This window comes from Salmo salar, chromosome 16, assembly GCF_965601325.2.
Source record: "Salmo salar chromosome 16, fSalSal1, whole genome shotgun sequence".
NCBI lineage: Eukaryota > Metazoa > Chordata > Actinopteri > Salmoniformes > Salmonidae > Salmo > Salmo salar.
Genome location: NC_138306.1, coordinates 52250627 through 52271115, shown reverse-complemented (window position 1 = coordinate 52271115; position 20489 = coordinate 52250627). Strand labels below are relative to the sequence as shown.

General features: G+C 43.9%; 1 protein-coding gene across 2 annotated transcripts in view; it reads left to right on the top strand.

The window, feature by feature from the left end:
• LOC106574138 (PEX5-related protein) overlaps positions 1 to 20489 on the top strand; it is a 181727-nt gene that overhangs the window by 111670 nt on the left and 49568 nt on the right. For both annotated transcript variants that reach the window (XR_014380922.1, XM_082962778.1), the window contains exons 4-6: positions 862 to 985; positions 1771 to 1864; positions 8149 to 8244. Coding sequence is in view for 1 of the 2 variants with exons in the window: in XM_082962778.1 (XP_082818904.1) it covers positions 862 to 985; positions 1771 to 1864; positions 8149 to 8244 (314 nt within the window). In the remaining variant the exon portion in view is untranslated. The remainder of the gene's footprint in view (positions 1 to 861; positions 986 to 1770; positions 1865 to 8148; positions 8245 to 20489) is intronic.

Below are 20489 nucleotides of genomic sequence, written 5' to 3'. Positions count from 1 at the left end.
GCGTCTGCTCTTTTCTACCCAGATGGTTTACCAGTAGCAGTGGCCTTGGTCCTGGTTGGATAGCTCAGAGCGTCTGCTCTTTTCTACCCAGATGGTTTACCACTGAAACTATTGTCAATTTATAGTGATTTCTCATGTCATGTATGAGGGATTGACTATAAACTCTCGATGGCGCTTGTCAGGATAATTTTCTGGTTTTCCCGACTATAATGATCTAAACTGGCTGTTGGACCACAACTATGTCCCTAATCATGTTTAGTGGCCATTTGTTTAGTCAAGTTTGACACACAAACAGCTGTGTAGATGAACACTTAGGTGCATGTTTAAAGGATGATCTCTTACAGCCAATAGTTATGAAGAATTGACTTTGTATCATGTCGTCATGACAACCTAATATCTAGAGCATAACTCATTGCCATTTTCATAACATTAAACCAGGAATGTTATTAGCCTCACATCCCCAGACTCCTAAACGCTTAAACGACCTTGCCACATTGAAAAGTTTCCCTTATGAAGTCCAAAGGAGTTGACCTTGTTCATGTTCAAGATCATCCAAAGGAGGATCAGGCAGTAAGGCCTGTAATGAACAGATCATCTTAAAATAGATTGAGAGGTAACAGCCGATTAGTTTCCCATTAGCAAGTTGAGGAGGTTAAAGCCTTTTACTCTTCAACGGAGTTCTAATAATGCGTTGCAAGTCAGACTATGCTTAGTTTGATTAATTAATGACAGAGTTTGATAATAATCCTGGGTGTCATATACAAGAAAAATGCATGTCCCTGTCATGGATCTGTCCAGTTGGCAATTTTATTTAGCTTGTACCCTGCTGTTAACTGATTTCTCTGTGATTGATCTTCTCAGTCAACATTGCCTCTCCTTTGGAGAAATGGGAGGAGCTCAACGTCCACACTGAAAGAAACAGCAGCAGAAAGTGGAAATTGGAGAGACGGGGTTCATCGAAAAACTCCTCCAGCGAACTTCTGTGGTAAGTAACCTTCATGCAGCTGTTACATCTATGTCAGTTACAAATCTGGTAAGTTGCTGTGTCTTTGCACTACACTCTACACCAGTAGTTCCCAACTCTGGTCATCCAGTAACCCCAAAAGTAAATATTTTTGTTATGGCCCCGGATAAGAACAGCTGATTCTACTTGTCAACTAATCATGAAGCCCTTGACAAGTTGAATCAGGTGTTTTTGTCCAGGGCTACAACAAAAATGTGTGCTGTTGGGTGTACTGGAGGACCGGAGTTGGGAAACTCTGCTTTACTCACTACACTTCAATATCGCTCTTCACTTTAATTCACTTGAATTGTGAAGTAGTTCAAAGTATGAGAGAATATTTTTACCTCATTGGGGCCACAATCATAGCTATTCTAATGACGGTAGTCTTCTCAGGCACCCCCCCTTTTGTGCATGCTGAAAAGGTCAACTAAAGGACATCCCCTCCCTATTCACTAGATGTCTGCCTTACTGTATCTACTGCAGGTGGTATTGGAAATTGTCATTATCACAGAAATGGTAACCAAAAAACACTCATTCAATTAATCTAGTGTAGTGCAGCCCATTGCTTAAGAGGAATCGGTCGCTATAAAGACAAAACCCTGAACATACAGTACATTGGAAATAAAGAGCCTTTCGGAAGGTCTGCACACTGTTCAAGCATCATCAAGAAAGCTGAAGAAAGTAAAGTGCTCTGACTTAATCGTGTTTGGGGAGTAATTAATGCATGTATTATTGATTCAACTGTCCTTTCTGTCCTTTCTCTTTAGGTCCATAGACTGCAAAACACAATCAGAGCCACCCTCCAAGAGCTCTTTGGAAGTAAATACCATAGCAGAGGCCGAGCCAGCTCTAGCATTTCAAGTAAGTGCCTTGGCTATGGGGTCCTGAGTAGTCATTGCTGAGCCAGACCATTATTGTCTCTTCTGTCTGCACTTGAAATCAACAGTCCTTTGAAGTTGAAAGCGTTTTACCTAAAATGTGTATTGTTTTGATTAGAAGTGTGGTAGGCTTCTCTGTGACATGTTGAGAGGATTCAACTTTGTTTGATGGAAGTTGATTGGTACTAGGGTTGTAAAACAACCTGCAATTTGGGTCATTTTGGTAATTAATAAGTCAAGTTTGTAATTTATACTTGAATAACTTTTTTAAATGAATGAATATAAAATGAAGGTAAAGGTAAAACACAACTCTATATTTCTTACATACTACCTATTAAACGATTCAGACTATTAACATGAAAACAACTTTTGAAATGTGCCAACTGCCCCCAGCTTAGATTGCTTGAGAAAATATTTGACAGTATTTATACTTTTTGTACTACAACAATATTTAAATGAGCTCCCAATGCATTTCAATGACAATAAAAGGGCCATTGATATACATGGAGAAAATTTCAGCCTGGTCTCATACACTAGTTGTAATATAGTAAAGGTAAATACGATACACTCATTAGTGTGATATGTAATGTTTGGTATGGTTACATAAGACAGAAGTTTACTTTATAACATGAAGTAACCCAAAGGTTTCCGGTTTGAATCTCACCACGGACAACTTTAGCATGTTAGCCACTTTGCAACTATTTACTACTTTTTTAGCTGCTTTGCAACTACTTAGCATGTTAGCTAACCCTTCCCCTAACCATTTAACCTCATCTTAACCCCTAACCCCTAGCCTAGCTAACATTAGCCACCTAGCTAACATTAGCTTAATTGGAATTCGTAACATCATATGTATTGCAAATTCTTAACATATTGTACGAATTGCAATTCATAATATATCATACGAATTGTAATTCGTAAACATACAGTATCATACGAGATAGATAATGGACATCCCTAAATTAATACATACCATACGAAACGTAACATTATATTAAATGGAGGAGACAGATTTCCATTTACTATGTTATCTACCCCTGAGTCCAGGTTGAACATTTTGGCACGTTTCTCCTCTTACTGTCAAGGTTGTCGTAGGAAGGAGAAGCGGACCAAAGTGCAGCGTGTGTGTCGTTCCACATTTTATTTATACTGTGAAACTATGCATAACATAAATGAACTGAATGACAAAACAACAAACCGTGACACAGAGGTGAAACATACACTACTCAAAATTAATCTCCCACAAACCCAGGTGGGACAAACACCAACTTAAATATGACCTCCAATTAGAGACAACGATGACCAGCTGCCTCTAATTGGAGATCATCTCAAACAAAGCCCAACATAGAAATACAAAAACTAGAACAACCCAACATAGAAATACAAAACTAGAACATAACTACATAGAAAACCCCCCTGTCACGCCCTGACCTACTCTACCATAGAAAATAACAACTTACTATGGTCAGGACGTGACAATTACACCGTTTAAACTATCAACACCAAACCAAAGTTCAGATGTTCAAATTGCTTGCATTCAGATTAGATTGCTTGCATTCCGAATTTTTATACCATTTATACTTTTTGAACAATAATCATTTTAAATGTTCATAAAAGCTCCATAGGCTTGAATGGGAGGTATTTGGATTCACCACTGGTCTTACATCGTTTAAGCTATCAACATCAAACCAACCTTGAGCTGTTCCTTGCGTTTATGCCAGTTATACTTTTTTTTTTACTATAACCATTTAAAATTTGCATAAAATGTCCAAGCTAGAGACACAAAAGCAACTTCTTCATGGTCAGGCTATCCTAACGTCAAATTCTTCAAAACTATAACTATATAAATGTACACAACTTCCTCATGGTCAGGCTATCCTAACGTCAAATTCTTCAAAACTATAACTGTATAAATGTACACAACTTCCTCATGGTCAGGCTATCCTAACATCAAATTCTTCAAAACTATAACTATATAAATGTACACAACTTCCTCATGGTCAGGCTATCCTAATGTCAAATTCTTCAAAACTATAACTATATAAATGTACACAAATTTCTCATGGTCAGGCTATCCTAACGTCAAATTCTTCAAAACTATAACTATATAAATGTACACAAATTTGCATGAAATAACTCACCAACAGTAACTAGAGAGACCAAACCAACTTTTACATGTTTCATCCTATCCTGTCTTATCCAATCAACCAACCAATCAATCTTTCCATATACCTACTTTTATCAACTATAACCAGTCACCACCATTACTACTGCAGTCACTACCACTACTATAACCTATTTCACAAACATAAATACTTTAAAACAAGCTAGCAAGCACACCACATTTTCTTCAGGAAATGTACCTTTCTATTTTGTTCTAAATATTTTTACTACCGTTCAAAAGTTCATGTGAAAACACACATGAAATGAGTTGCAAAATGAATAGGAAATATAGTCAAGATGTTGATAAGGTTATAAATAAAACATTTAATTGAAATAATAATTGTGTCCTTCAAACTTTGCTTTCGTCAAATAATCCTCCATTTGCAGCAATTACAGCCTTGCAGACCTTTGGCATTCTAGTTGTCAATTTGTTGAGGTAATTGGAAGAGATTTCACCCCATGCTTCCTGAAGCACCTCCCACAAGTTGGATTGACTTGATGGGCACTTCTTACGTACCATACAGTCAAGCTGCTCCCACAACAGCTCAATAGGGTTGAGATCCGGTGACTGTGCTGACCACTTCATTATAGACAGAATACCAGCTGACTGCTGACTTCTTCCCTAAATAGTAATTGCATAGCTTGGAGCTGCGCTTTGGGTCATTGTCCTGTTGTAGGAGGAAATTGGCTCCAATTAAGCGCTGTCCACAGGGTATGGCATGGCGTTGCAAAATGGAGTGATAGCCTTTCTTCTTCAAGATCCCTTTTACCCTGTACAAATATCCCACTTTACCAGCACCAAAGCACCCCCAGACCATCACATTGCCTCCACCATGCTTGACAGATGGCATCAAGCACTCCTCCAGCATCGTATAATTTTTTCTGCATCTCACAAATGTTCTTCTTTGTGATCTGAACACGTCAAACTCAGATTCGTCTGTCCATAGCACTTTTTTCCAATCTTCCTCTGTCAAGTGTCTATGTTCTTTGGCCCATCTTAAGCTTGAATTTTTATTGGCCAGTCTGAGATATGTCTTTTTCTTTGCAACTCTGTCTAGGCCAGCATCCCGGAGTCGCCTCTTCACTGTTGACGTTAAGACTGGTGTTTTGCGGGTGCTATTTAATGAAGCTGCCAGTTGAGGACTTGTGAGGTGTCTATTTCTCAAACTAGACACTCTAATGTACTTGTCCTCTTGCTCAGTTGTGCACCGGGGCCTCCCACTCCTCTTTCTATTCTGGTTAGAGCCAGTTTGCGCTGTTCTGTGAAGGGAGTAGTACACAGCGTTGTATGAGATCTTCAGTTTCTTGGCAATTTCTCGCATGGAACAGCCTTCATTTCTCAGAACAAGAATAGACTGACGAGTTTCAGAAGAAAGTGTTTTGTTTCTGGCCATTTTGAGCCTGTAATCAAACCCACAAATGCTCATTCTCCAGATACTCAACTAGTCTAAAGAAGGCCAGTTTTATTGCTTCTTTACTCAGTACAACAGTTTTTAGCTGTGCTAACATAATTGCAAAAGGGTTTTTCTAATGATCAATTAGCCTTTTAAAATGAAAAACTTGGATTAGCTAACACAATGTGCAATTGGAACACAGGAGTGATAGTTGCTGATAATGGGCCTCTGTACGCCTATGTAGATATTCCATTAAAAAATCAGCTGTTTCCAGCTACAATAGTCATTTACAACATTAACAATGTCTACACTGTATTTCTGATCAATTTGATGTTATTGTAATGGATAAAAAATGTGCTTTTCTTTCAAAAACAAGGACATTTCTAAGTGACCCCAAACTTTTGAACAGTAGTGTATATCTGTGTACTTTTTCATGAGTTTCTAGTGGATAGACCATATGGTTCAAGAGAAAATAGCCTAATTAATGAAACAATCTTTGAATCAACAATGATATCATTTGCAATTAACTATGCAACTCTTCCAACTATTGAATTTTTTCACAACTGCCGCCAGTTCAGCACCATGACATTTACAACAAACATATGACATATCACATAATAAAATAAATAAAAATGTGTAAAAAATATAATAGTATTCACTAAGTTGATGGGTTATATCAAGGATGTTTTACACATTTGTCATTCTATTTTTCATATTTAAAACATCTTATTTTATTATTTTTATATATTTCACATGTTATGAAAATTACTTAAAATCCTTAAAAGTAAAAAAGAAAATCTGTAGTTTACTGGTACATTTTTAAAGTTACCAGTAACGTGCCCTCCCTTTGCAACCCTAATTGAGACGCATGCAAACCATAATTCCAGTCACTGTACTGAATCCCTGTGATGTGACCGTGTTTTAACCCGCCATCTTGTGCTAACACCTCATATTCTTCCATTACAGCTCAACAGACAGTATATTAGTGGAAGACATGTAAGCCCCTCTATGCATCCTTTCCTATAATATCAAAAGACATTTGCACTGAACAGACAACATCACCACAGAATCCAAACCAGAAGAAATATGTATTGACGGTTCCACAACAAGGGTAACGTTTTGGATGACAAAAGTAGATCAACTGAGAGGGGTCCATGTTGGCTTTTGAAATTGTTCCTTTGTGTTGCTCTGAGGTCCAAATGTCGAGCGCTTCCCTCCTCAGTGGCCGTGGTCTCTATACAGGTTAGCCTGAGACTCCTGTTACTATCCGACCATTATTAGATGAATAGATCATGAGTAATTCAGTAGCTTTACTCTGAGCCCATTCAAGCCCACAGTGTATCTCACAGAGACCGGCTAAGCAACCTCTAAATAATAGATTTTGGGTTAAAGATGGCCACCGAAGATGGGGAGTTATACGCAAACAAACGCTACATTTGTTTCACCCCAGGGGAACCATTGTAAGTCACCGACAGCGATACTGTAAACAGCGGCTTTGGTTTCCTTTACTTGGCAGGTGGTCACGCACGCAATATGTTGACAGAGGAATGATGTCAAATCAAAATAAATAAAACATTTATTTGTCACATGCTTCGTAAACAACAGGTGTTTCGTAAACTAACAGTGAAATGCTTACTTACGGGCCCGTTCCGAATAACACAGAGAGAAAAATAGAAAGATAATAATGCAATGAATAAATACAATGAGTAATGATAACTTGGCTATATATGAAAAAAGACTAAAACCGACTAAAATCCTTCACACCTCCCTACAGCTTTCCTGTACCACTGGGCCTTGACATTTTACACACAACAGCATGTAGAACTGCTTGGAAAACTGGGAAATAAACTTTAGACACTGCATGTTTTTCGTTTTTTTTTCCTTTATACCATTTTAAATTGCATGACGTAGTAGGCAACATTAAGCGGGGGGGGGGGGGGGGGGGAGCTAATTCTCTGGAGGCCGTTAATATCTAGATAAGCCAACTTCAATTAGACCTCGCATAAATCGTGTCCTTCTAATGGCCAGCTATGGAAATGGAACATGGAATGTTACAGGTAATGGCTGAGCTGACACCAGGTTTTACAGAACAGATTAGTCATCAGAATGTGACAACCGGGCAGCTGTGGCAGTGGGAGGACACTGACTTGTGTTCTACCTGAGAGCTACAAAATGTCTCCCTGTATGGAACATGAACTTCATTTTAATTCCTTGGTCTCCATAATTGATTCCCTAGCCTTAGGCTACAGACATCACCAGTTACTCTAGTAATGCACTACATCCAAACACATTACGCTATTTCAGCACAATTCATATTTGGTACCAGTTTTGCTAGATATGTTGCGCAGTCACAAAACATGTATACATATACACAAAGTACAAGACATGTAGAAATGCAAACTGGTCCACTTCTTTTCAAAAGCAGCACGAGGCATTGTCAGATGCTATAACAATGCTACCATCAGCACATTTCAGGGTTATGAGCATGTCAAAGGCTTTGCCGAGGCAGAGATATTTACCCCTCCCCGGGGAAGGCAGAGATGGCTGACCCTGCACCCCTCTCTGTCTGTCTGTCTCCTCTCCTTTCGCCCGGCTGTGTGTGTGTGTGTGTGTGTGTGTGTGTGTGTGTGTGTGTGTGTGTGTGTGTGTGTGTGTGTGTGTGTGTGTGTGTGTGTGTGTGTGTGTGTGTGTGTGTGTGTGTGTGTGACAGGGCCGTTTGAGTAAAGAGCGGTTCGGTGGCGGTGCCCTCCTGTCCAGAAACCAGTCCCTGGAGGAAGAGTTTGAGCGAGCCAAGGCAGCTGTGGAGGTAAGAGGAGGGGGCTTGAGTTTGAGCGAGCCAAGGCAGCTGTGGAGGTAAGAGGAGGGGGATTGAGTTTGAGCGAGCCAAGGCAGCTGTGGAGGTAAGAGGAGGGGGATTGAGTTTGAGCGAGCCAAGGCAGCTGCGGAGGTAAGAGGAGGGGGATTGAGTTTGAGCGAGCCAAGGCAGCTGTGGAGGTAAGAGGAGGGGGATTGAGTTTGAGCGAGCCAAGGCAGCTGTGGAGGTAAGAGGAGGGGGATTGAGTTTGAGCGAGCCAAGGCAGCTGTGGAGGTAAGAGGGGGATTGAGTTTGAGCGAGCCAAGGCAACTGTGGAGGTAAGAGGAGGGGGATTGAGTTTGAGCGAGCCAAGGCAGCTGTGGAGGTAAGAGGAGGGGGATTGAGTTTGAGCGAGCCAAGGCAGCTGTGGAGGTAAGAGGAGGGGGATTGAGTTTGAGCGAGCCAAGGCAGCTGTGGAGGTAAGAGGAGGGGGATTGAGTTTGAGCGAGCCAAGGCAGGTGTGGAGGTAAGAGGAGGGGAATTGAGTTTGAGCGAGCCAAGGCAGCTGTGGAGGTAAGAGGAGGGGGATTGAGTTTGAGCGAGCCAAGGCAACTGTGGAGGTAAGAGGAGGGGGATTGAGTTTGAGCGAGCCAAGGCAGCTGTGGAGGTAAGAGGAGGGGAATTGAGTTTGAGCGAGCCAAGGCAGCTGTGGAGGTAAGAGGAGGGGGATTGAGTTTGAGCGAGCCAAGGCAGCTGTGGAGGTAAGAGGAGGGGGATTGAGTTTGAGCGAGCCAAGGCAGCTGTGGAGGTAAGAGGAGGGGGATTGAGTTTGAGCGAGCCAAGGCAGCTGTGGAGGTAAGAGGAGGGGGAATGAGTTTGAGCGAGCCAAGGCAGCTGTGGAGGTAAGAGGAGGGGGAATGAGTTTGAGCGAGGCAGCTGTGGAGGTAAGAGGAGGGGGATTGAGTTTGAGCGAGCCAAGGCAGCTGTGGAGGTAAGAGGAGGGGGATTGAGTTTGAGCGAGCCAAGGCAGCTGTGGAGGTAAGAGGAGGGGGATTGAGTTTGAGCGAGCCAAGGCAGCTGCGGAGGTAAGAGGAGGGGGATTGAGTTTGAGCGAGCCAAGGCAGCTGTGGAGGTAAGAGGAGGGGGATTGAGTTTGAGCGAGCCAAGGCAGCTGTGGAGGTAAGAGGAGGGGGATTGAGTTTGAGCGAGCCAAGGCAGCTGTGGAGGTAAGAGGGGGATTGAGTTTGAGCGAGCCAAGGCAACTGTGGAGGTAAGAGGAGGGGGATTGAGTTTGAGCGAGCCAAGGCAGCTGTGGAGGTAAGAGGAGGGGGATTGAGTTTGAGCGAGCCAAGGCAGCTGTGGAGGTAAGAGGAGGGGGATTGAGTTTGAGCGAGCCAAGGCAGCTGTGGAGGTAAGAGGAGGGGGAATGAGTTTGAGCGAGCCAAGGCAGCTGTGGAGGTAAGAGGAGGGGGAATGAGTTTGAGCGAGGCAGCTGTGGAGGTAAGAGGAGGGGGATTGAGTTTGAGCGAGCCAAGGCAGCTGTGGAGGTAAGAGGAGGGGAATTGAGTTTGAGCGAGCCAAGGCAACTGTGGAGGTAAGAGGAGGGGGATTGAGTTTGAGCGAGCCAAGGCAACTGTGGAGGTAAGAGGAGGGGGATTGAGTTTGAGCGAGCCAAGGCAGCTGTGGAGGTAAGAGGAGGGGGATTGAGTTTGAGCGAGCCAAGGCAGCTGTGGAGGTAAGAGGAGGGGGATTGAGTTTGAGCGAGCCAAGGCAGCTGTGGAGGTAAGAGGAGGGGGATTGAGTTTGAGCGAGTCAAGGCAGCTGTGGAGGTAAGAGGAGGGGGATTGAGTTTGAGCGAGCCAAGGCAGCTGTGGAGGTAAGAGGAGGGGGATGAGTTTGAGCGAGCCAAGGCAGCTGTGGAGGTAAGAGGAGGGGGATTGAGTTTGAGCGAGCCAAGGCAGCTGTGGAGGTAAGAGGAGGGGGATTGAGTTTGAGCGAGCCAAGGCAGCTGTGGAGGTAAGAGGAGGGGAATTGAGTTTGAGCGAGCCAAGGCAGCTGTGGAGGTAAGAGGAGGGGGCTTGAGTTTGAGCGAGCCAAGGCAGCTGTGGAGGTAAGAGGAGGGGGGATGAGTTTGAGCGAGCCAAGGCAGCTGTGGAGGTAAGATTTGAGCGAGCCAAGGCAGCTGTGGAGGTAAGAGGAGGGGGATTGAGTTTGAGCGAGCCAAGGCAGCTGTGGAGGTAAGAGGAGGGGGAATGAGTTTGAGCGAGCCAAGGCAGCTGTGGAGGTAAGAGGAGGGGGAATGAGTTTGAGCGAGGCAGCTGTGGAGGTAAGAGGAGGGGGATTGAGTTTGAGCGAGCCAAGGCAGCTGTGGAGGTAAGAGGAGGGGGGATGAGTTTGAGCGAGCCAAGGCAGCTGTGGAGGTAAGAGGAGGGGGATTGAGTTTGAGCGAGCCAAGGCAGCTGTGGAGGTAAGAGGAGGGGAATTGAGTTTGAGCGAGCCAAGGCAGCTGTGGAGGTAAGAGGAGGGGGATTGAGTTTGAGCGAGCCAAGGCAACTGTGGAGGTAAGAGGAGGGGATTGAGTTTGAGCGAGCCAAGGCAGCTGTGGAGGTAAGAGGAGGGGATTGAGTTTGAGCGAGCCAAGGCAGCTGTGGAGGTAAGAGGAGGGGGATTGAGTTTGAGCGAGCCAAGGCAGCTGTGGAGGTAAGAGGAGGGGGATTGAGTTTGAGCGAGCCAAGGCAGCTGTGGAGGTAAGAGGAGGGGGATTGAGTTTGAGCGAGCCAAGGCAGCTGTGGAGGTAAGAGGAGGGGGATTGAGTTTGAGCGAGCCAAGGCAGCTGTGGAGGTAAGAGGAGGGGGATTGAGTTTGAGCGAGCCAAGGCAGCTGTGGAGGTAAGAGGAGGGGGATTGAGTTTGAGCGAGCCAAGGCAGCTGTGGAGGTAAGAGGAGGGGGATTGAGTTTGAGCGAGCCAAGGCAGCTGTGGAGGTAAGAGGAGGGGGATTGAGTTTGAGCGAGCCAAGGCAGCTGTGGAGGTAACAGGAGGGGGATTGAGTTTGAGCGAGCCAAGACAGCTGTGGAGGTAAGAGGAGGGGGATTGAGTTTGAGCGAGCCAAGGCAGCTGTGGAGATAAGAGGAGGGGGATTGAGTTTGAGCGAGCCAAGGCAGCTGTGGAGGTAAGAGGAGGGGGATGAGTTTGAGCGAGCCAAGGCAGCTGTGGAGGTAAGAGGAGGGGGATTGAGTTTGAGCGAGCCAAGGCAGCTGTGGAGGTAAGAGGAGGGGGATTGAGTTTGAGCGAGCCAAGGCAGCTGTGGAGGTAAGAGGAGGGGAATTGAGTTTGAGCGAGCCAAGGCAGCTGTGGAGGTAAGAGGAGGGGGCTTGAGTTTGAGCGAGCCAAGGCAGCTGTGGAGGTAAGAGGAGGGGGGATGAGTTTGAGCGAGCCAAGGCAGCTGTGGAGGTAAGATTTGAGCGAGCCAAGGCAGCTGTGGAGGTAAGAGGAGGGGGATTGAGTTTGAGCGAGCCAAGGCAGCTGTGGAGGTAAGAGGAGGGGGAATGAGTTTGAGCGAGCCAAGGCAGCTGTGGAGGTAAGAGGAGGGGGAATGAGTTTGAGCGAGGCAGCTGTGGAGGTAAGAGGAGGGGGATTGAGTTTGAGCGAGCCAAGGCAGCTGTGGAGGTAAGAGGAGGGGGGATGAGTTTGAGCGAGCCAAGGCAGCTGTGGAGGTAAGAGGAGGGGGCTTGAGTTTGAGCGAGCCAAGGCAGCTGTGGAGGTAAGAGGAGGGGAATTGAGTTTGAGCGAGCCAAGGCAGCTGTGGAGGTAAGAGGAGGGGGATTGAGTTTGAGCGAGCCAAGGCAACTGTGGAGGTAAGAGGAGGGGATTGAGTTTGAGCGAGCCAAGGCAGCTGTGGAGGTAAGAGGAGGGGATTGAGTTTGAGCGAGCCAAGGCAGCTGTGGAGGTAAGAGGAGGGGGATTGAGTTTGAGCGAGCCAAGGCAGCTGTGGAGGTAAGAGGAGGGGGATTGAGTTTGAGCGAGCCAAGGCAGCTGTGGAGGTAAGAGGAGGGGGATTGAGTTTGAGCGAGCCAAGGCAGCTGTGGAGGTAAGAGGAGGGGGATTGAGTTTGAGCGAGCCAAGGCAGCTGTGGAGGTAAGAGGAGGGGGATTGAGTTTGAGCGAGCCAAGGCAGCTGTGGAGGTAAGAGGAGGGGGATTGAGTTTGAGCGAGCCAAGGCAGCTGTGGAGGTAAGAGGAGGGGAATTGAGTTTGAGCGAGCCAAGGCAGCTGTGGAGGTAAGAGGAGGGGGATTGAGTTTGAGCGAGCCAAGGCAACTGTGGAGGTAAGAGGAGGGGATTGAGTTTGAGCGAGCCAAGGCAGCTGTGGAGGTAAGAGGAGGGGATTGAGTTTGAGCGAGCCAAGGCAGCTGTGGAGGTAAGAGGAGGGGGATTGAGTTTGAGCGAGCCAAGGCAGCTGTGGAGGTAAGAGGAGGGGGATTGAGTTTGAGCGAGCCAAGGCAGCTGTGGAGGTAAGAGGAGGGGGATTGAGTTTGAGCGAGCCAAGGCAGCTGTGGAGGTAAGAGGAGGGGGATTGAGTTTGAGCGAGCCAAGGCAGCTGTGGAGGTAAGAGGAGGGGGATTGAGTTTGAGCGAGCCAAGGCAGCTGTGGAGGTAACAGGAGGGGGATTGAGTTTGAGCGAGCCAAGACAGCTGTGGAGGTAAGAGGAGGGGGATTGAGTTTGAGCGAGCCAAGGCAGCTGTGGAGATAAGAGGAGGGGGATTGAGTTTGAGCGAGCCAAGGCAGCTGTGGAGGTAAGAGGAGGGGGTTTGAGTTTGAGCACACCGAGGCATCTGTCGAGCTAGGGCTGTGGCGGTCATTAAATTTTATCAGCCGGTAACTGCCATGCAAAGGGAAAACCAGGTGGCAGCAGGATACGGAGCCCAAACAACTATTATCAGATATCAAGATGTTACCTATTAACATAAATGCATTTAGCATCTCTGGGCTTCCACGCGTTGCCTACAAGCCACCGATACGGACCTTTGAAACATCTACATTTTAAAAAGTCTAATAAATCCATTTAATATAGCCTACAACATGGGTAGGCAACCCTGTTCCTGGAGTGCCACAGCTACTGCAGGAACAGTGCCACAGCTACTGCAGGAACAGTGCCACAGCTACTGCAGGAACAGTGCCACAGCTACTGCAGGAGCAGTGCCACAGCTACTGCAGGAACAGTGCCACAGCTACTGCAGGAACAGTGCCACAGCTACTGCAGGAACAGTGCCACAGCTACTGCAGGTGCCTACTTGTTCCAACTAGGCACCACACCTGATCAACTGAGCTAATTGATCAGCTCAATTATTGACTAAATTCAACTACATTTTTTTTTAAAACATGAAGTGCATGAGGCACTCCAGGACCATGGTTACCTACCCCAGGCCTACACCGTCACAATAAATCCATGATTTATTTTAAGCAGGTCGGACGAAACATTATGACGTAGTCTATTTCAGAAGAACAGAATAGCATACTGAGTTGTCCTTATGTTAGGCCCTGATCTGGCTATGCCATATGGCTGTGGGCTACACTAGTTCATTTTAAATAAAGGTAAAAAAATATATTAAAAATGTAGCAGACAAGATTTGCTTATAATTCCTGGTGCATTATTTTATATTATTTTATAATAAGAAGAATACAACTGAACACAAAAATATTGAATCTTTTTACAAAATGATTTCCAAGGGATGGCACACATTCCGCTATTCTGCAGTAAGCTGTTTACATAGTGATAACTTGAAACAGGTCCTCCTATGCTTAATTAGAGTTATTTATGCAACGTTAGTTAAAAAACCTTAGGCTATATGTTTTGATTACTAATAAATTGTAAGGCTGCATGAAGCAACTCTAATGATGATTTGAAACATGTTACATGAAAGGCCTGTATTTGATCTGCTGTTTCCTACACAGGCTTCACACACTTACATCAGTCTCTCATTCATAATTTGACAAGCACTTTATAATATTCTCACCCAACAGACAATTCTAAATGTAATATGTTATTTACATATAGCCTAATATATGTTCTGGAATGATTTTTGATTTAGAATGGCTCACAAAAACAAACTAAAAAATCCGTAGCCTGCACTCGAATAGCGAATGGAGGAAGTGCTTCCCATGGTTACGTTTTCAATATGCCAGGTAAGCTACGCCAGTTGTAAAGCAGATTAATATGCTTAAATTGAACCCTACCAGTCCCGAGACCCCAGAAAAAAAGGGCCTTTTTATTTATCTGCCTGACCCGTCCTTATATTTAGCTTCATAATGAAGTGTTGTACCAAGTATCTGCCTGACCAGTCCTTATATTTAGCTTCATAATGAAGTGTTGTACCAAGTATCTGCCTGACCAGTCCTTATATTTAGCTTCATAATGAAGTGTTGTACCAAGTATCTGCCTGACCAGTCCTTATATTTAGCTTCATAATGAAGTGTTGTACCAAGTATCTGCCTGACCAGTCCTTATATTTAGCTTCATAATGAAGTGTTGTACCAAGTATCTGCCTGACCAGTCCTTATATTTAGCCTCATAATGAAGTGTTGTACCAAGTATCTGCCTGACCAGTCCTTATATTTAGCCTCATAATGAAGTGTTGTACCAAGTATCTGCCTGACCAGTCCTTATATTTAGCTTCATAATGAAGTGTTGTACCAAGTATCTGCCTGACCAGTCCTTATATTTAGCCTCATAATGAAGTGTTGTACCAAGTATCTGCCTGACCAGTCCTTATATTTAGCCTCATAATGAAGTGTTGTACCAAGTATCTGCCTGACCAGTCCTTATATTTAGCCTCATAATGAAGTGTTGTACCAAGTATCTGCCTGACCAGTCCTTATATTTAGCTTCATAATGAAGTGCTTTACCATGTTCTTTTCAGGACAACCAGGGCTACAAGTAGAACACAAAACAATTTGACATAAACAGTTGTATTCATGAGTTTTATTGACAAATGTCAATGCAACAAATAAGGTCCGACATATAAACAGTTGTATTCATGAGTTTTATTGACAAATGTCAGTGCAACAAATAAGGTCCGACATATAAACAGTTGTATTCATGAGTTTTATTGACAAATGTCAATACAACAAATAAGGTCCGCCAAAGCACAAACAAAGCAAAATGTATATGAATGCTGTAAGTACATAAATGGTTTACTCAGTGGGAAATGAATATCCAACTACTCAGTGACAACTGTGTGGAGTTTGTGACAGCAACTATGTGAGCTTATTACAGTATGATAGGCACTATGTCCATGGATTACCTGTGATCTTCTGTGTAGATGGACCCCTTACCTTCTAGCGACTCTTGTCTAGCTTGTGAGCATCATAGAGCGATACATGTTACATATGTTCGTGAGAGTCTCAGCATTTCATAGTTTGTTTTTAATAGTTTGTGGTAAACAAGACCCGGCCCCGGGCTCCAGCGGTATCCGCCCTTGTCTCACAAACACCGCTCTATCTCAGCCTCCCATTAATCACACTGACTAATGGTGGATGCAGAAGAAATAGATACATTCCATTGTTTAAAAGGCATCACGTGGAGCTCATTGGGTTAAGAATTGAGCAATAAAAATATCAGCACAAGAAATCTGTGAACCTCTTCTAAATAGTGACCAGTCAAACCTCTTTCACACACGATTGCACAATGACTGGACTGGAACCCTCCTCTTTTTAATAGAGACCATCACTTTGTTTTCACAAGCGATTGCACAATGACTGGGCTTGTAAAAACACATGTAGACTATTGGCTCTCCAACCTTGTTCCAGGAGTCCCAGGCCTACAGGCTATGCTTAGAGTTACAGTATTTGGCCACTTTAGTTTTGATGCAAACCTTATCAAAACGTATAGGCCTATGGACTAGGCTACATCCAGGCATCCAGGCTGTATCACATCCGGCCGTGATTGGGAGTCCCATAGGGCGGCGCACAATTGACCCAGCGTCGTCTGGGTTTGGCCGGGGTAGGCCGTCATTGTAAATAACAATTTGATCTTAACTGACTTGCATAGTTAAATAAAGGTTAAATAAAAAATACACAAATTAACATGATGCATGCGACTATGATTTGAAAAAGTTGCAAACAAATGCATATGCTGTTTCTTGCCTCAGACTGCACACTTTGGGCATAATTCACAATAATATTTTTACCCAGACTATTCTCAGTCTAATCTTGTTTTTACAGTATACTAAATAATATATGTGTGAAATTAGTTTTCATTTTGAATGGGCCATTATCATGCACCTTTCAGTGCGGGCGGGGGAAGAAATACGCAATTCGTATGCACTTGAATAGCGAATGGAGGACGGGTAGCCAGGTAGGCTACTCCAGTTGCAAAGCAAAGAAAGGTGCTTAATATTAGGAAAGTTGAGAAATAAATATAGAAAACTGACGGGATCCTCCTCTTTTTAGTAGAGTCCATCACTCTGTTTTGTCACGCAATTGCATAGCCAATAGAAATGTTGTGCAACATGGGCTCATTGGGCTCTCATGAAGTGTTTGATTAGATTTTCGAATGCATTAGCATTGATGTCAGAGTGATTAGAGGGACAATAGACCACTGAGTACCAGGCAGTTAGCGACTGGTTGTTAACAGGTTTGGTAGGCTACTAATGACCATCAGCTGCATCAGAGCACAGTTTTGGAGAAGTTTAGTTACTGTAACTCAACAGTCACATGAAATTTGACTGCGGTCATGACTGGTGGTAATACGTTCACCATTACAGTCACCATTACAGCCCTATGTCGAGGTAAGCGGAAAGGGATTTCGGACACCTTACCTGTTTAAGGTCAGTCAACTGCACCTGGGCCATTCAAGCATTTCACTCTTGAATTGTTCCTGAAGATAGAGACAACAAGGTGTAATCATAATATAGCAGAAGCACACATTGAAGGTACTGCTTCATGTGATTTGCCTGAGTTAATTTGCCTGAGACCCGAAGACTTCCCAGAGCTAATGCTTAGACTTTAGCACAGTGGGCTAACACAGTCTTATGGTGTGAAGGATGTTGGGTTTCAAACATCGCTGGTCACACTCACAGCTTCTTAACCCTCAGGTGAATCTCAATAGTTTGTCTCCTCTTCATTTAGAGCTGCTGTGATAGAACTGGGCAAGTTAGACAACTTTAAGTAGCCATCCATCTACCATATTGCTTCTGTCCACAGGTCAGTGCAGAGGAGACAGGAAGAAAAAGCCACTTGAAACTATTGAGATGCAGCCCTTCTGTCCTACAGATACAGGTTGATGCTGATTGGTTAGAGTAATTGAGGTTTAAACCAATAAGCTACAGTGATATCACAAACTGCAATAAGCCTGAGCACTAAGTTGAACTCCATCGTTAGTGACAAATACGTCCATGAGACAGTTTCTAATATCACTTTCCGACTTCGCTGTTCAAGCCCATTATACTTACCGTCTTTGATAATCGTTGGTATAATAACACTGTCTACTTGAAGCTGCTTTTAGGTTGATTTATTTTTGATTGATTATCTCTGTGCAAAATTATCTCCGTTGTGACTGTGTGCTACCTCGCTCCCAATGACACTCGCTATCAGCATTATAGTCCATACTAAATGCACCAGCTCGAGGTCATGGGAGTTTCCACCATCTAACAATAGGAAAGTAAATAGGTCAGCCATTGTGGAGCCAGACATATCAGGTAAAACAGCAGGGGAGGCACAGTCACCGTAATTAGATATAGCTAGGTAGATTCATCATAGGACTATGTGATTATAGGAGCTCTTCAGCTGTGGTGCTCCCATCCATTGAGAATTAGGAGAACAAAGCTAGTGGTCCCATCAGTGACCAGATAGGCTGCAATTATATGAAACATGGAAATGTCTCTGAGTACGTACCAGGCTTTGAACAATACCTTTTGGTTCAAAACTCATGCTCATTTGGTCCACTGATGAGTTTTCACCTTTGAAGGCTGTCTGTCTGGTGAAAACAGATATGCTCTACAATGGTATGAAGAGACACCATTGCAAACAGCTTCAATTCAAGAGAGAGATCCAGATATTGTTATGGGAAAATAGTAATGAGGGAATGATGCAATTCAAATTCCATTTACACAGAGCAATAATAGAAGGCGATTGCATTCTGAGATTGGAATTAGTGCCTCAGCAATGGAATAATTTAATATCGAAATTTTAAAAAATCACCCCCACTCAGTCGATCCCTCAGGTGAAGAAGCTGAATGTGGAGGTCCTGTTCTGGCATGGTTACACATGGTATGCGGTTGTGAGGCAGGTTGGACGTACTGCCAAATTCTCTAAAACGACGTTGGAGGCAGCTTATGGTAGAGAAATGAACATTAAATTCTCTGGCAACAGCTCTGGTGGACATTCCTGCAGTCAGCATGCCAATTGCACACTCCCTCAAAACTTGTGACATCTGTGGCATTGTGTTGAATGCACATTTTAAAGTGGCCTTTTATTGTCCCCAGCACAAAGTGCACCTGTGTAAAGATCATACTGTTTAATCAGCTTCTTGATATGCCACACCTGTCAGGTGTATGGATTATCTTGGCAAAGGAGAAATACTCACTAACAGGGATGTAAACACATTTGTGTAAAACAATTGAGAAAAAAAAGCTTTTTGTGCATATGGAACATTTCTGGGATTTTTTATTTCAGCTCATGAAACATGGGACCAACACTTTACATGTTGCGTTTATATTTTTGTTCAGTGTAGAAGAACCTTTGGCGGTGATTACAGCTTTGAGTGATCTTGGGTATGTCTGTATCAGCTTCACACATCTGGATTTGGGGATTTTCTCCCTTTATACCTTGCAGATTTTCTCAAGCTCTGTTAAGTTAGATGGGGAGCAGCAGTGACCAGCAATCTTCAAGTCTTTCCACAGACTTTCAATGGGAATCAAGTCTGGGCTTTGGCTGGGCCGGCCTTTCACATTCTTGTTCTGATGCCATTCCAGCGTTGCTTTGGCTGTATGCTTTGGGTCATTGTCCTGTTGGAATGTAAATCTTCCCCTCAGTCTACAGTCGTTTGCACTCTGAAGCAGGTTCTCATCATGGCTTTTCCTGTATTTGGCTCCAATCATTGTTCACTCTATCCTTACCAGTCTCCCAGTCCCTTCCTCTGAAAAGCATCCACATAGCATGATGCTGCCATTACCATGCTTCTGAACAGGGATGGTGCTAGACGTGTGATAACTGTGCCTTTTTCTCAGCAGTGGCTTCCATTTGGCCACTCTCCCATATAGCCCAGATTGGTAAAGTTTAATTTTGTATTTTTATTTAACCTTTATTTAACTAGACAAGTTCTGTAGAGACTGTTGTCCTTCTGGCAGGTTCTCCCATCTCAGCTATGGAATTCTGTAGTTCTGTCAGAGTGGTCATTGGGTTCTTGGTCAACTCCCTAACCTAGGTCCTTCTTGCCCGGTTGCTCAGTTAGGTCGAACGGCCAGCTCTAGGCAGAGTCTGGGTAGTTCCATATTTTTTCAATTTCCCAATGATGGAGACCACTGTGCTCTTGGAAACTTTCAACACTCTAGACATTTTTTTATACCCAGATATATGCCTCATAACAATCTCAGAGATTTACGGACAGTTCCTTGGACTTCATGGTATAGTTTCTGCTCTGACATGCACTGTCAACTGTGGAACCTTATATAGATGTGTGTTTCTTTCTAAATCATGTCCAAACAAGTGAATTGGCCACAGGTAGACTCCAATCAAGTTCTAGTGACATCTCAAAGATGATCAAATGGAAGTGGATGCACCTGAGCTCAATTTGGAGTGCAAATTGATGTGAATACTTAGCAAAGGGGTGTGAATACTTATGTAAATGAGATATTTCTCTATTTCATTTTCAGTAAATTTGCTAACATGTTTTCACATTGTCATTATGGGGTATTGTGTGTAGATGGGCAAATTCAGGCTGTAACACAACATAATGTGGAATAAGTCAAGGGGTATGAATACTTTATAAAGGCAGTTGTATCTCCACTATTCTCTTAGAGAAGGTGTAAGTAGTGCTCCTGTTCAACGGGCATGTCCTGTTTTGACTGATGTGAGCGACCTGTGGCCTATCGCGTTACATGTGCTGTACTGAAGGCTACAGTACGATGTTACACACAGACGTATCTGGGAAGGTCAATGAATAATGGAGTAAAGATAGGAATACAGTGAGAACATGTTGGGAAGTTCCACAAAAAGGAGCCCTCGTCCCACTTAGAGATCACTTCCCAATGTGAGTGATGCT